This window comes from Drosophila albomicans, chromosome 2R (assembly GCF_009650485.2).
Source record: "Drosophila albomicans strain 15112-1751.03 chromosome 2R, ASM965048v2, whole genome shotgun sequence".
NCBI lineage: Eukaryota > Metazoa > Arthropoda > Insecta > Diptera > Drosophilidae > Drosophila > Drosophila albomicans.
Genome location: NC_047631.2, coordinates 30,524,715 through 30,539,351, shown reverse-complemented (window position 1 = coordinate 30,539,351; position 14,637 = coordinate 30,524,715). Strand labels below are relative to the sequence as shown.

The following is a 14,637-nucleotide window of genomic DNA, read 5'->3' as shown; positions in this document are numbered from 1 at the left end:
AATTGTTGTAATTCGCTGGCTTAAGAGAGCGACTGGTAGTCAAATCTTTAGCATTTTTATTCGCGTAATTTGTGCAGCTTTATCAGCAATAATAAAATTAAATAATTTATTTAAATGGCTGACGGAGTTAACGGGGCTAAGTGTTTTTCGCTGTAGATTTCAGTTTAAACATTTCGAAGGCAAAGCTCTAAAAATAAACTTGTCTCACAGCTACCCTATAAAATAAATCATAAATAATTCCTTGTGGCCACAAATCATCATTCCATTCTCCTAACGTGTACAGGGTATTCAAATGTTTTGCCTGCGCTCGAGGCTTGCTATGCGAAATTGACCAAAATTGGCTAGAATTATGGCTTCAAAAGAAGTAGAAAAAAGTGAACAAAGCCGGCAGCCAGTTCGTGAGTTATGCATCGTCACAATCGAACATTGAAAACACTTTAAGGCGAAGGCGATGCTATCAGTTTGCCCCCCGCATTAACAACAGGCCAACACGTAACTCTTCGATTGCACTCTAATAGATAAATCGTAGGAGCCGACTGAGCGATCGATGCACCTGAGTTGCATTAAGAACGTCGCGGAACGTGGCGAACATTTGTCATAATGCGGAACAAATGCCCGTCATTTGTATATGGACTTCTATATGAATGTGCTGTGCATAGTTATGCCAAGCCAAAGCAAACCATGTGACAGCAAATTGGAAGACACAGTTCAGCACAAGTTGTGTGACAAGCCCACGCAGAACTTTGCGATCTGTATCCGTTTTGCAAAGACTTGACTGAAAGGCGGGTTGGTCTCTCTTTTTAGCTTTCTTGTATACTCTGACTCTACTTTTATTCAGAGTGGAAAGCAGGTTGATCGCTACTTTGCTTCTTTTTGCAGTTTAGTATAAATTTAGTGCAGAAGTTATTAAGAAAGCGTCATTTGCAAGAGCTTTTAAAGAATAGTACTTTGTGTTTATTTAAATATATTAAGATTGAAGATCGATTATTGAAGCGATCATCAGAATTTATTAAAGAATTACTTTTATATTGGCAAAAACGCCTACTTACTGGGGATCTTAGTTGCTTTGACAATTTAGTATATTTTGCACTCTTTGGTATATTTTCATATATGGTATATTGGTATATTATTATAATATGGTATCAATATACTTAAAATATCCATTGATATATTTTTTGTACGTTTGCGGTATATTTATTTGGTATAATTTTAAATGAATGCCACACTATTTTGTCCACATATGACAATTAAAACAGTCAACATCAAAAGCTCTTCAAAAATAGTATTTCATATATATTTGTTTACGTTCATGGAAACTTTTTTGGCTTATTTCGAAGTACATTTTTCTCCAAACAATAATACTCTATTGTAGTCCAATACAATACATGTTCCTTTAAAGGTTCTTCTTGAATTTCTGTTTAAGTAGAAAAGCTTAAATTGAAATCTACTCTAATATTTGTAATATAAATTCACATCTGCTTCTGACTTAACCATAAATTGCTTTAAAGAACAACTCACAATTAGAATTCTACATTCGGAATAGATAGCTTAACAACTATGGTCCTTAGTCTGCTTTATAAGTATTTTTTCCTTATTAATCCCCGATCATTTAAAAGAGTATCTTATAGCCTTCTTGCCCACTAGCTTTTTCCATCGTTTAATTGGCACACTAAGAATTGAAATTGTTTTAATTTGACTCATTGGTGTCCCGCTTCAAATTGGCAAACGGAAACCAAACGGAGCAAACAATTCCAATTAATCAATTGTCATAATGAAAACCAATCTTGTGAGTTCTATGTATGTTTGTTTTGATGTTGTTCTTGCTGTGGTTTTTGTTATTTCTTGTGCACGCGGTCCGTGGGCCAAAATTGGACACTGACAAGCCCTCGAGCTAGGCCTGATCGCAGGTGTGGGGAGTTAAGAGTAAAAAAGAATGAAAAACAAAACTTCATTAAAGTTAAATTAAGCGCGACAGAAACTCGCGCGACTTGCCAACAGATAAATGGTGGCTATAAATCACACGGCTCAATGCCAATGGGGCATGCGTGTGGATCAAAGACCCGGCCAAAATTCAAATCCAAACCCACATACGCTTATCTTTGTGCGCTATGGCTAAGTAGCAATTTCCAAGAGTATTATTTCCATTAGCTCAATGCTCAACGAACAAAATGCAAAAAATAGCCATACTCGCTGTTGTGGCAAATGTCACACGTATTTTTGAGTAATTTTTAGCATACAAATTTGACAGCGTTATAAATAAAATTTTGAAGAAAAAACACTATAAACAAAACCTAAATACTTTCAAAGAGCAGAGCAAAAAGACAACAAAATGTACAGAGCGTGACAATGTCAGTGCCAGCGAGTGAAAATGAGAGCGAAACTAATTTGGCAGCAGGCCAAATCAAAACTCGATTATAGGCTACGTGAATATGAGCATGAATCTGTGTGTGTTGTTACCTATATGAATAGCATAAAAAATGGAATGCCGTAATGGCAAAAACTAAGCACAAAACAGTCAATGATTAAACAGTTTCCCATTTCAAATGAGAGATACCCTCGAAAGTCATAAACTAAAAGAACTGCTTAAATAAGAAATAAATTACAATACAATTTAAATTTATTGAGTCTTGAAAACAGGCTGAGATATTAATCTTTTAACTTAAACTGGTTAGCTGATAAAATCGACTAAGAGATGCACATTTAATCTATGGCAAATATATTATACCAGATACTCTAAAGATAACTCAGCTGTCTGTTCGATTTGCTAATTAAAAAATAAAATACGCGATCTGTCAGTTCTAAGTGACCACAGAGATATGTCAGTTAGTAACGTTTAAGTCATTAAAGCTACTAAAAAGATTCACAGATAAACAAACTATCAGCTGTCTAGCTCGTGGAAACGATAGAAAAATCTTTCTGCTTAGCAAATTAAATTAAGTGAAGCATATTCTATAGATAAAAACAGCCTATAAGTTCAGGCAGACACATTAAAGTCACTTCAGAACGAGCTGTTGACTTTGTACATCAGCAAACATGTTGTGATTTTATATTATACAAAATAAAACTATATTCGATATGTATATTTGTGTCAGAATATATTTCCCTAACTAAATGTCCAACTTCGAGGTGCTATTAGCTAATAATTTGTGTGGCGGAAATTTGTGCGTTTTGTGCGCCAGTAAATACATATTAATTTATGTGTTTTAACGCAAATAAAACCACGCAAATTATCGTGTAAGGGGCGACAGCTTAATGCCAGCGAAGGACGCATTAAATGTAGTATATTTAATTATACTTATGAAATGATTATTGTTTATGTGAAGCACCACTCAATTTGTATTTGTGTGTAGGCAATTTATTGACTGGGAGTAACTCAGAATTAAGTATTCAATAGAAAAGCGATAGAATTCATTTAGCAATAAATTTGCAAGACAAAAGACAATAACTTTGGCAACTTTGAATGCAAAGCGCAGCTGTGATTGAGCAACAAGCCAGCTAAATTGCAAAATGCTCGACAAATTGTAAAGCGCTTTAATTAATTGTTACAATTTCAGATTTATCGCAAACTCATCAGCAAAGATTGCATGTCGAGTCGAACAAAAAAGCATTTTAGTTGTAGTTTTTTTTTTGCGTGTAACGCAGTGAAAAAATTTGTTAAATAAAAAATAAGTTACAACATATGTTTACATAGCTAAATATTTATATCGTGACATTGTTAATTAAAACTGAGAATTGTTTAGAAATTGTTTAGAGTGTCAGCGACTCAGGGCAGTCATTGCCTCGCATTGCGCATACGCCACGTGGTACCTGCCTACTTTTTATGATTTGAAAGGTTTAATAAAAGCATTCTAGAAGCAAACGTCAAAAAGACGAACTTAATTCCATTTGGCTGCCAAACATTTTATTGCTCCGCTTTTTTATGGCTTTTTTTTCTGAGCCACGTTTCGTTCGACATGCAAAAAAAGATTTTTTATTTGTGGGCGAGTTAATTCTCTGTGGCGCCAAACTCCCCCGCCCCACTCAAGTCGCAGTCTCACGGTTCGCAAAGCTAATGAAATTGGCACAATGAGCCAGGTTGATAACTGACGATGGCTTTGTTTTTTTTTCTTTTCGGTATTTCGCTCGCTGTTTGCATTTTGGGTGGCGTCATGCCGTCATTTTCAGCCAGCTAATAATGGGAATGAGCGCTAATTTAATTTGCAAATTAGCCATCCGAGTGACCGAACAAAGTGTCCAACTTGTTGCCGACAGGCAGAGGCAAAGTCAACGACAGCTTCAACTTAGGTCGCTGAGATGCGGAGCATGTATTTAGCAGGTGTCTCGAATGTCAAGCGAAACTATGCCGAAAAAGCATTTATCATAAATATCACAAAACAAAAAAAAACTTAATATTCACATCTAGATCGTTTGATTATGCTAAATACATTTGGCATTGTGGACACTCCTCTTCCTGAGACAGCGCTGACAACGCTCCCCGCCCCGCCCACGTTCTGCGACTGCTGCAGGCTGTACAATAAATCATTCAAAAGAAAAAAGAAAAGCCTCAAGTAGAAGCTGCCACAGACTTCAAGTCAACGCTTATTTGTCTCGCTAAATTATCTGGATACCAAATGCAGTCAGTCGAGCATGGGATGCCCCCAACTCCCAGACATCTTCCTGCCACTTCTTCAAGGTGAACAAAAAAGAAGACAACAAAAAAAAAAAAAAAGTGCTGCTTGACAAGTTCTTCAAGTTCCCAGGGCACAGCTTTAGTTTTTGTTTGTCAACCGACTCAAAGTTGCCCCATGTTGTCACAATGTGTTGCGCCCCGCGCTACATAATTATAATTATATATCTTTGTCGTCTGCATCTGCATCTGTATCTGTATTTGTATCTGTATCTGCATCTTGGCAGCTACCGTTGCGCAGTGCAAATAATGCGACTGGTTTTTTTTTTTTTGGTCTTTGCCGGAAATGTGACCCAGGGTAAACTTCATAATCAGCTGCATTGTTTATAATTTCAGATGCTTGAAGTTTTATAATATTCAAATATTATCAATAACTCTGCATGTTAATCCAGCGATTATACAATAGCTTAACAGCAGCTTCACTTTCGTTTTTGAGAGTTGCCCCAGAAAATGTATTAACAAATTCTGCTGAATTTTTGTTAGGAAGACGAAACTAACGTACAAATGAAGTTGTGCTGGTTTTTCGACTTTTTCCACAGTTTTCTTTGGCTTTTTTAGATCATGACGTTTTTTGTTTTTGTGTCGGCGCGAATCAAAAGAAAATGTGCCGAGTCTAAAGTTACGAGGGCTGGAAATAAACAATTTTTGTGTGAGGCGTCAAAGCAAAACCCAGAAGGCAAACAGCATGACCACAATATGAACAACTACGTGGTGAACACTACTCGGGAAATAATCGAGTTTGAGTTGGAGTTGAGTTGAAAGTTTTTGTTGTTTGGTTTACAAAGTTTTTTTTCTTTTTTTCGATGCGACAACAAATGAATTGTTTATAAGCATAGCACATGCAATGCCTGATGTCCTCTTTGCTGACATTTCCGTAGAACAGTTTGCTACACACTTTTGTATTTGGTTGATTGGCCCTTTAGTGGGTAATTGCAACTTTGAACGGTTCATTAGAGGCATGCAAAACGATATGGGCAATAAAACTGAATACTGAATACCGGGCAGAGTACTCATACACTCATTCACTCACTCGCTCACTCACACAACACGTTCAGCCAAAGTTCACTCAACTCGCGTTTCGCTTTTCGTTCGTTTTTATACCCGGCCACAAATAGGGCAAACGGGTCTTAATGGCATTGGTTGACAATTTGGTAAATTCTAGATTTTAAGTATAAGCGTATATCCATATACCAAATATAGCTTTCGGTATATTTTTGTGATTTTTCAGTACATGGCGGATATAGACATATACATACATATATTTTAAGTGTATGAGTATATTGATATATTAAATACAGTCTATGGTATATTTTAGTATTTTTTAGTATATTAATTTGTTATTTCTTAAGAATATGTATGTATATATGCATACATATTTATTTAATGTAATATCATATCGATATACCAAATATTGCTGTATTATAGTATTTTCAGTATATTGTTAGGTATTAAGTGATTATTTATTTTTTAGATATATATTTTTTGGATTTAGTAGTAAATCGATAAACCGATAAATAAACCTGTCTATGTATTGCAGTAGTTTTTCAGTATGTTAATTTGTTATATTTGACTTTTATTGCAAATGGATATCGAGTATCTCATAGTCGAGCTCACTCGATTCTAGCTTTCTTACATGTTTTTTCATCATTTGTAAATACATGCGTTTTAACAATTCAGCTGAACAAACGACAAGAACATAGAACATGAACAACACGAAAAACAAGAAGAAGAAGTAGAAGCTGACAAACAATAAAAACCAAATAAGAATCGGCAATGTTCGTCTATTTTTTACCATCAATTTGTTGTTATTATTCTGACTGTGCGAAATGTTTATAGCAATTTAATTGAACGCTCACTTATCGATTGGCCACAGCTCTTCGATTGTGTGACATAATTGTGAATGAGTTGTGGGAAGGGAATGAATGTGAGTGGAGGCATAACGAGTGTTGCTTTATTTTAGGACTACAACAGAGTTGACCCAGATTCTTAGGAGTCTGGGCATCCTAGTGCTTTTATTGTGAATCTTCGCTTGTCATTTGTGTCATCTTCCAACATCTGTGTGCTGGTAATTAATGCAAAAATTGTCAGCTCTTTTTCTCAATGGAGTGCTTTTTTACTTGACTCTGTGTGTTCAGACAGCCAGAATTAGGTCACGGCGCAATTAAATCGCCACAGGCAAAAGGGCAGAGGAAATGCTGTAAACAGATCCCGAGCATGTGGCGAACAGCCTGGGTTCGCATTACACATTGCAGTTGGCCCAGCTTTAACCGAAAATACAAGAGAAAAAAAGTTAATCAAGCGTCGGTCTATCAGATCTTGCCATCAGCCGAAGCTATTCATATGTGACTCATAAATCTGTGCAGATGGAAACTACGGAAAATATTGAAGGGAAAGAAATGAAAGAAATTCACTTGTAAACAGGCCGAGAAATTGTTGTTTATTTAACCTAGTTGTGGACCCGGTAAACGCTTTTTTTTTCCAATTTCCAACCATGAAAATGGGTTATCATTATGCGTGTGTATGTGACCCAGCCGAAAAGGTGTTGATATGGGAATGGGGAATGGGGAATGAGAATGGGAAGTGAAAAGCCATAATACACAAGCCACAACATAAGAACTTAAACAATTAAGTGAGGGAAAGAGGAAAGCACACAAAATGCGATTGTTTGTCGTGTTGTGATTTCGATGGCGAACGATAAGCGATAAGATAAGCGACACCAAATGAAATGCAGTCCAAAAAAAAGTGACGTAAATTTGTGATGTGAGTACACAATTTCTTTCCGCATATCTCACCTGAGAACTGATAACAAATTCCACTTAGGTCTTTCACAACACAACATTTGTTGCAGCTGGCTGCATTCTTTTTCGACTTCCTTATTAGATCACTTGACGAAATTGCGCATACGCCGCATTGGCCACCTCAAGTTACCACGTTTTTGTTTAACGATTTGCAATTTGTGGGCAATCAAGTTCAAAGTCGTTGATTTTATGCTGTTATTGAACTCTTCGCGACTCGAAAAATTAACATCACAACGTTCCCAGTTAACGCATGATTGAGTCGCCCCCTTTCTTTATGTAAAACGATCTTCTATGCGAAAACACACAAAAAGCAATTTAGTTTTATGGGCCACATCGTTCGACAAACTTCTCTCTTTTCACACAAAATTAACAACCAGAATCGGAGCTGCTTTGTTTCGTGTTTTCTGCTTTTTTGGCATTTGGTTTCATTTGACTGCCCAACTGATTGGTGATTCACATTTTAAGATTCTGCAGGAGATTGTGCTTATAATGCAAATTGAATATTTTAATAGCCTCAAGCATAAACAAATCGTTCAATTGAAATTGTTATTTCATTCATTTTCTTAGCCCTAATCTATGTATTGTTGTTGTAAATTCTTGAATACTATTTATAAATTTGATTGGAAACGCGCAATGCGAACAACTTTAGCTCTATAAATAGTGTCTATATATATTGTATGTGTAGTTGTTGGTGATTTGCGATTTGTAGCTTTCAGCAAACATTTGGCGCCGGCAATTAAAAGTGATTTTAATGCTGCAAACTTGTTGTAATTTAGACGAACGCTTGGCTGCCAACAAACGGCATCAACAACAACAACTGCAACATTGACGCACCCCCCATTTGCGACACGTGCCACTTGCTGCCACTTCCCCTGCCCCTTCACCATGCTCCATGCCCCTTGCAACCTGCTCGATCTGCTGCGGCGTCAATTTGATTAAATGCTTTTCAATTGATATACGAGTATGACTGCTCATTGGCTTCCATTTCACATTCACAATCACACTCACAATCACACTCCCACACTCACACGTATTCACACTCATACTGACACTGAACTCGCTCTGCTTTTCATTTGACTGCATTTCCCGCCCATTTTTTTATGTTTTTTGGTTTTTTTTTTTTGGAACACATTCGACACGCTCATTAATTGTTAATTATAAAAAGTAGAGAAATCGACATTAAAAAAAGATTACATTACATTCACCTGTGCTTTGCTCAACAAATTTTCGCATTCTCTTCTCTTTCTCTCCCCCATGCTATTCTCTCTCTCTCTCTCTCTTTTCTCTCACGCAATGCAGCCATCATATCCTATACAAATCCCAAACTGCAAAATTCATCAATCTATGCGCCAACAACAACAACATCAGCAAAAACTCCAACTGGGAATGCGCCTAGCATCGCCATCGAAGTCGCTTCATCATCATTATCATCTTCAGCTCCATCGTCCGATTCATCGACAGTGCCAGCAGTGGGCGTGGCAGCTGCCCCCGTTGTTGGTGGTAGTGGTGCATTCAATGGATTCGTTGCAAAGTGGCGCAATTTCAAATTCGATGAATCGAAAAAGAATATTAGAAAACGTTTGCATTTCGATTACATATCAAAGGACAGATTTTTGGGTATGTTTGTCAAAATTACAAATCGAGTTAGTTATACAACTGGTATACGAGTGCTACCTTATTTTGAGCTAACCAATTAGAACATTTTTACGAGCTCAACATTCCAACATTAATCGCATCCCATTCCCACAGTCTTTCTTTCAATCCGTTCCCAATTTTGTGGGCGTTCCAGTTTTACAATTCTCTAACAAAAACTGGCGCCTCACGCACAACGCCCACACACACCAAAGACACACACACACACTGTGCACTCTCAATACACAACTTAATTTGAATGTTTTATTGTCATTAAATGCTACTTAAACTTCGACTTATGCATATTAATATACAAATATAAATACGGTCTCAGACTGAGAGGAAATGGAAGAGAGGAGTGTTTCTTTTTTCTATTTTTTGGGGCTGTTAATGAAGCGACGTGCCCACGTGATTGAAGGCAAGCAACATGTGTTCATCGGGGAAATTAATGAACATTTTTTCAATCGTTTCTCACCTAACCACAAAAAGCCGAGAAACGCCAAACTAAACAAACAATAAATAAACTTAAGAAATAGAATTAAAAAAGCTTTCAACGTCAGCAGAGACAGTGCAGGGTTATATTGAAAACCATCTGATTTATCCCAATGTCTTGGGTCTGGCAGTCAAAAAGAGTGATCCATATCTTGCTAAACTAATCAACTGCCGCTGCTGCATGCCGCATGTTGCACGCTGCACTTTTGTGTGTAAGTTTTTAATTTAATGTTTCGCCGCCACATAAATTCCATTTGGCTCTTGGTCGAAGATCAAAGCCAGTGGGTGGGTGCAATGTGGTTGGCTTGGGATGGACATGCCCCAGGCAGATGTTGGACGACAGGTGGGGCAGGTGGCGGTTGTGTGGGGCATGCGGCAATTGCTAGAAAGTCGCAGTCAAAATTGTTGTTAACCTCCATCGTGTAGTTTAATTAAACCTAACACCGCAACCGTCACTGACATTCCACTTAAATTCGTTGTAGCGTCCGCACTCTCTTGCTCTTTCTCTCTCTTTCTCTGTATTTCTATCTCTTTTCAACGCTCTTAATCACTTGGTGAGCAATACGCACACGTCATAAAACACCCAACAAGTTGGTTTATAGCCAAAGTCCAGCAAAAAATAATAAAAGAGCCAACAAGAAGGTTGTTTTGGATCATGCTAATCGGTAATTGAAAATTCACAGCACGTGTGTCTTCTGCTCGCGTTCGTTGCCTCTCAAGTAACACAGGTGAACAGTGCGCGCAAAAAGTTAACAAACACGCTGGAGTCAACTCAACAACTTTCAGAATATACAGGAAATTTAAACCTTCAATTTTTGTAGCTATTTAAAGAATTTCTAACGATTTTTCAATGAATAAAATATTAAATATTTTTCTATCTACAATTTTTAAAATAATCTTTACTAAAAAGAAACTTCGATATTCGTATTATAAAAAACTTAATCCATTCAATTAAATATTTCTATCTCTACACAATTCGAAAGAAGAAACAACTTCTAAGAATATTTTGTATTCTCAACTTGAATAACTTAACTTCGTGTTCAAATTGAATTGTTAAATAGTTAACACTACACAATTTTGAAAACAGAAACAATTTCCCATAAAAATCTTAATAATATTTTGTATGTTGAACTGAAATAACTTAATCGCTGGTACATTACAGTATTCAAATGATTATAAACACAACTGTTAACACCTCAAATCGATCGCTACTTTTGTTTCGATTGCCGTGCCACAACTTCTGTGGAGCACTGTTAACGCTGTTTGTTTATGCATAGCCCACTTGGCTGTGCTGTCAGTCGCTCCGTCCATCTGTCCGTCATTCTACAAGTGTTCCGGCCTTAAAAATGATCCACACATTAATTTTCACTCAAGTTTTCGCCATACACGAAATCGGTTTTCTGTTTTGAGTTTTAATGTGTGCCTCAGCAGACGCCTTGGCAACAGAACAGAACAGAACTGAAGGAGTTGAGCGTCATTTGAGGCACTGTCAACACCTTGACTAAATGGATCCGTTAACATATAATTTCCCATCCTTAAATATTGGCTAAATTATGCTATAAATCAGTTTAATGTTCGCATTGTGTTTACATGAATTCCAAATTCAAACATAGCCACTTTCTTCAAGTGCATGCATTTATTTTCGAGTAGTTTTCATAATGCAATGGCATTCAAGGAATGCCATAAAGGGAGCGGGCCCTCCATAAACAATTTTACAGTGGGACAAACATACAAATAAACTTTACGATGAGAGCTGCGCGCATAAAACAAACGAGGCAGCCCATCATCAATTCGATTGAGATGCACAATTTTTTATTGTTATTATTTTATACTGCAATGATCTAATTTTCCCCCCACCTCAACTTTTTAATCTATTTCCCAGGCGGACAGCTGAAGACGAAGAATGGCCAGAAATATGTGTTCAATGGTCCGCCATCGGGCGTTTATGTGTCAAAGACCTGCTTGATCATCTCGGCATTCATCATGTTGGCCGCGTTGATTTCCTCGGTGCTCATCACCTACTTCCTGACCGCACAAACTTTGCCCATTGCAGAGCCACATCCCAGGTGAGTTTTGTTTTGTGCTGCCTGCCCAGTTAAGCAAATCAGTTGGCGTCTTTTTTATTTGGGTGCGGTTCGATTATTAAGTCTTTTATTTTTTTGGCGCGACTAATTGGCAGTCGAACCCCTCTCGTGACCTCATTCGCGAAAGTGAAAGCAATTGTTTTGTGTTTTATTGACGAATTTCAAGGTGCGGAAGGGTTCGCAAAAAAAACGAAGCTGCTAAATGGACGCACCTTGTTTTTTGCGTTGGTTCGGCAAACACAATTAAGAACTTTACAACTCCCACACTGTTCTCTCCCTCTCTCTCTCTTTGTCTTTACAGCGCCCAGGCACAGTCGAAGGATCATGCTGAGGATGCGTTGAGCAATTCACACGCAAATTCAACGCCTTTGCTGCACGCCAAGTTCGAAATCCCCGACTGGCTAAAGGAGAATCCGGTAACCACTTTGGCACCGCCACCCGAAGTTCCGCCTGTGGTGCTGCTCAACGAGGACAAATCGTTGGCCACGCCCGTTGGCGATATACCGCCCATCAGCACAGACGAGACACTCAACACCAGCGATGTCAAGTCAAGTGAACGTCTGCTCCAGCTCTACGAAGGCTGGCGTCCCTTGCATTACAAGTAAGTGGGGAGGTAAGTGCATCAATTTGCACTTCAGCTTAGATGGCATAATGGGGAACGCGTGTCGCCAGCTTTACAAAAAAAAAAAAAAAAAAAAATGAGCGACAGTTTAACCTGACATCAATTGATGGCGCAGATTTCCGGCTCAACGCGAATCAATTAGAGTCAACTGCAATTTGATTTGCATAACAATAAGCGACAACCCGTCTAACCCTTGAGCTCGCCATCTCTCGTTCTCTTTGGCACTGACGTCAGTCCTGTTGGCGCCTCCTACACTCAAAGTGGGTCAAGGATTACTTTGAGCACTTTGGCTAAAAGCATAAGCAACTTTTGCCACTATATGCATGTCAAGCTAATGTAGACATAACAACAACAACTTGTACGACAATGTTGACCAAAAAAATGGCAAACTCTTGTCATGCTTGTCCGAGAACCTTTCAAAGTGGCCCAGGCGAGGCGGCAAAAGATCTAAGCAGAAGACGCAGCACGCCAACTGTCAGCAGATGCGCAAGATGAGAGATGTTGCTCAGTAGCTGCTGTGGCTGCCACATGCATTAATATAATTGACACAGAAAAGCAAAGACCAGGGCTCAATTTGCGGGCAGGCTGAATGAAGCTTCGACATCTCGATGCTCGATGCTATCTAACATATCGTTGGTATTGGTGCCAATGCAGCTCAGCATCGATGCTAACTGATTTTGCAGCTGTGTTGATCAAAGCGAATGCGGCAGGGGCAGCAGCATTGGCAAATTGCGTTGCAACACGCTTCCTGATTGCACAGTGTAAACCAATCGCCTCAATTAAAAGCAACAAGACACAAGCAGCTCTCTTCGCTGCTCCTCCATGTGGTGAACACTCTTCGGATAGAATCGATCTTGTGTTATGTCTCTCTCCTTGCTCCCCTTACTGCCTGCCACTTGACTAGTCGCAAAACTTGCTGCACTTTCTTGGCCGGTTTCGCTGTTCGCTGTTTGTTTTAGTTTAATTGCAGTTTATGGCATGCATTTTATACTTTTAGCCCTCTCGGTGATTGATTGACACTTTTGATTGAAGCTTCTTGTCGTTTTGCTGGCAGCCGCAGCCGATTAATGTAATGCGTCATCTCTCTCCGTCTCTTTTACAGCATTGTCATTGAGCCAAATATCGTCACATCCACCAGCAATGGCAGCCTGAGCATTGAAATCGAACGTGATGCCAAGATTAGCAGCTGGGAACCCATTGTGCTCGATGTCCACAACGTGAGCATCTCCAATGTGCGTGTCATAAGATCTCCACTATCGAACGCCAGCGAGGAAATCGAACTGGACTTTGAATGCGATTACGGTGAAGGCAATGACACATTTGTTGTCAAACTGGCCAACAAGCTGGCCAACGAGTCGCAATTGCGTGTGCTGCTCAGCCTGGACTTTGTCAGCCAGGTGACGGACACGCTGCAGGGCATCTACAAGACCAGCTACGACGATCCCAGCCAAAAGCAGTCGCAGTAAGTTCTGTGTGCGTTTATATTTCAATGCGTTCGAATTAACTCTTTCTCTCTCTCTATCTTTCTCTGATTTGCAGATGGGTTATCAGCACACAGTTCTCGCCTATTGATGCGCGTCGCGCTTTTCCCTGCTTCGATCGTCCCGACATGAAAGCCACCTTTAGTCTGAGCATCATTCGTGACATCAAGGCGTCCATGGCGCTGTCCAACATGCCTGTTGCACGCAGCAGGTAAGCGAACCTAAAGTCAAGCATGGAAAGAGTCTTCTAATCATAATCCTCTACTTTTCTATAGCCCCCATCGTCCTGGCTATCTGCGCGACGACTTTATGATCACGCCCAAAATGCCCACATATCTGCTGGCCTTCATTGTGTCCAACATGGTTGAATCGCACTTTGCCGATCTCGATGGTGGACTTGTCCCTCGCGTGGAGATCTGGACACGTCCCTCGTCGGTGGATATGACACACTATGCCTACAAAATGGTGCGCAAGTTCTTGCCCTACTACGAGAATTACTTTGGCATCAAGAACAAGCTGCCCAAGATTGATTTAGTCTCGGTGCCTGACTTTGGCTTTGGTGCCATGGAGAATTGGGGTCTGATTACGTTCCGTGACTCGGCGCTGTTGGTGCCCGAGGATCAGGAGTTGGCTTCCTCGTCGGAGCACATGCAATTTGTGGCTCAGATTATTGCACATGAACTGGCACATCAATGGTTTGGCAATCTGGTGACGCCCAAGTGGTGGGATGATCTCTGGCTGAAGGAGGGTTTCGCCTGCTACATGAGCTACAAGGCGCTGAATCAAGTGCATCCCGAGTTCCAGATCATGGACACCTTTACGGTGCTTGTAAGTAGTATTATTATTATTACTTACTCGTTTC

General features: G+C 39.3%; 1 protein-coding gene across 3 annotated transcripts in view; it reads left to right on the top strand.

The window, feature by feature from the left end:
- LOC117573283 (aminopeptidase N) overlaps positions 1-14,637 on the top strand; it is a 34,451-nt gene that overhangs the window by 16,857 nt on the left and 2,957 nt on the right. For all 3 annotated transcript variants that reach the window (XM_034256380.2, XM_034256379.2, XM_034256382.2), the window contains 5 exons: positions 11,471-11,654; positions 11,974-12,273; positions 13,397-13,756; positions 13,834-13,986; positions 14,051-14,603. In XM_034256380.2, the coding sequence (XP_034112271.1) occupies positions 11,471-11,654; positions 11,974-12,273; positions 13,397-13,756; positions 13,834-13,986; positions 14,051-14,603 (1,550 nt within the window). The remainder of the gene's footprint in view (positions 1-11,470; positions 11,655-11,973; positions 12,274-13,396; positions 13,757-13,833; positions 13,987-14,050; positions 14,604-14,637) is intronic.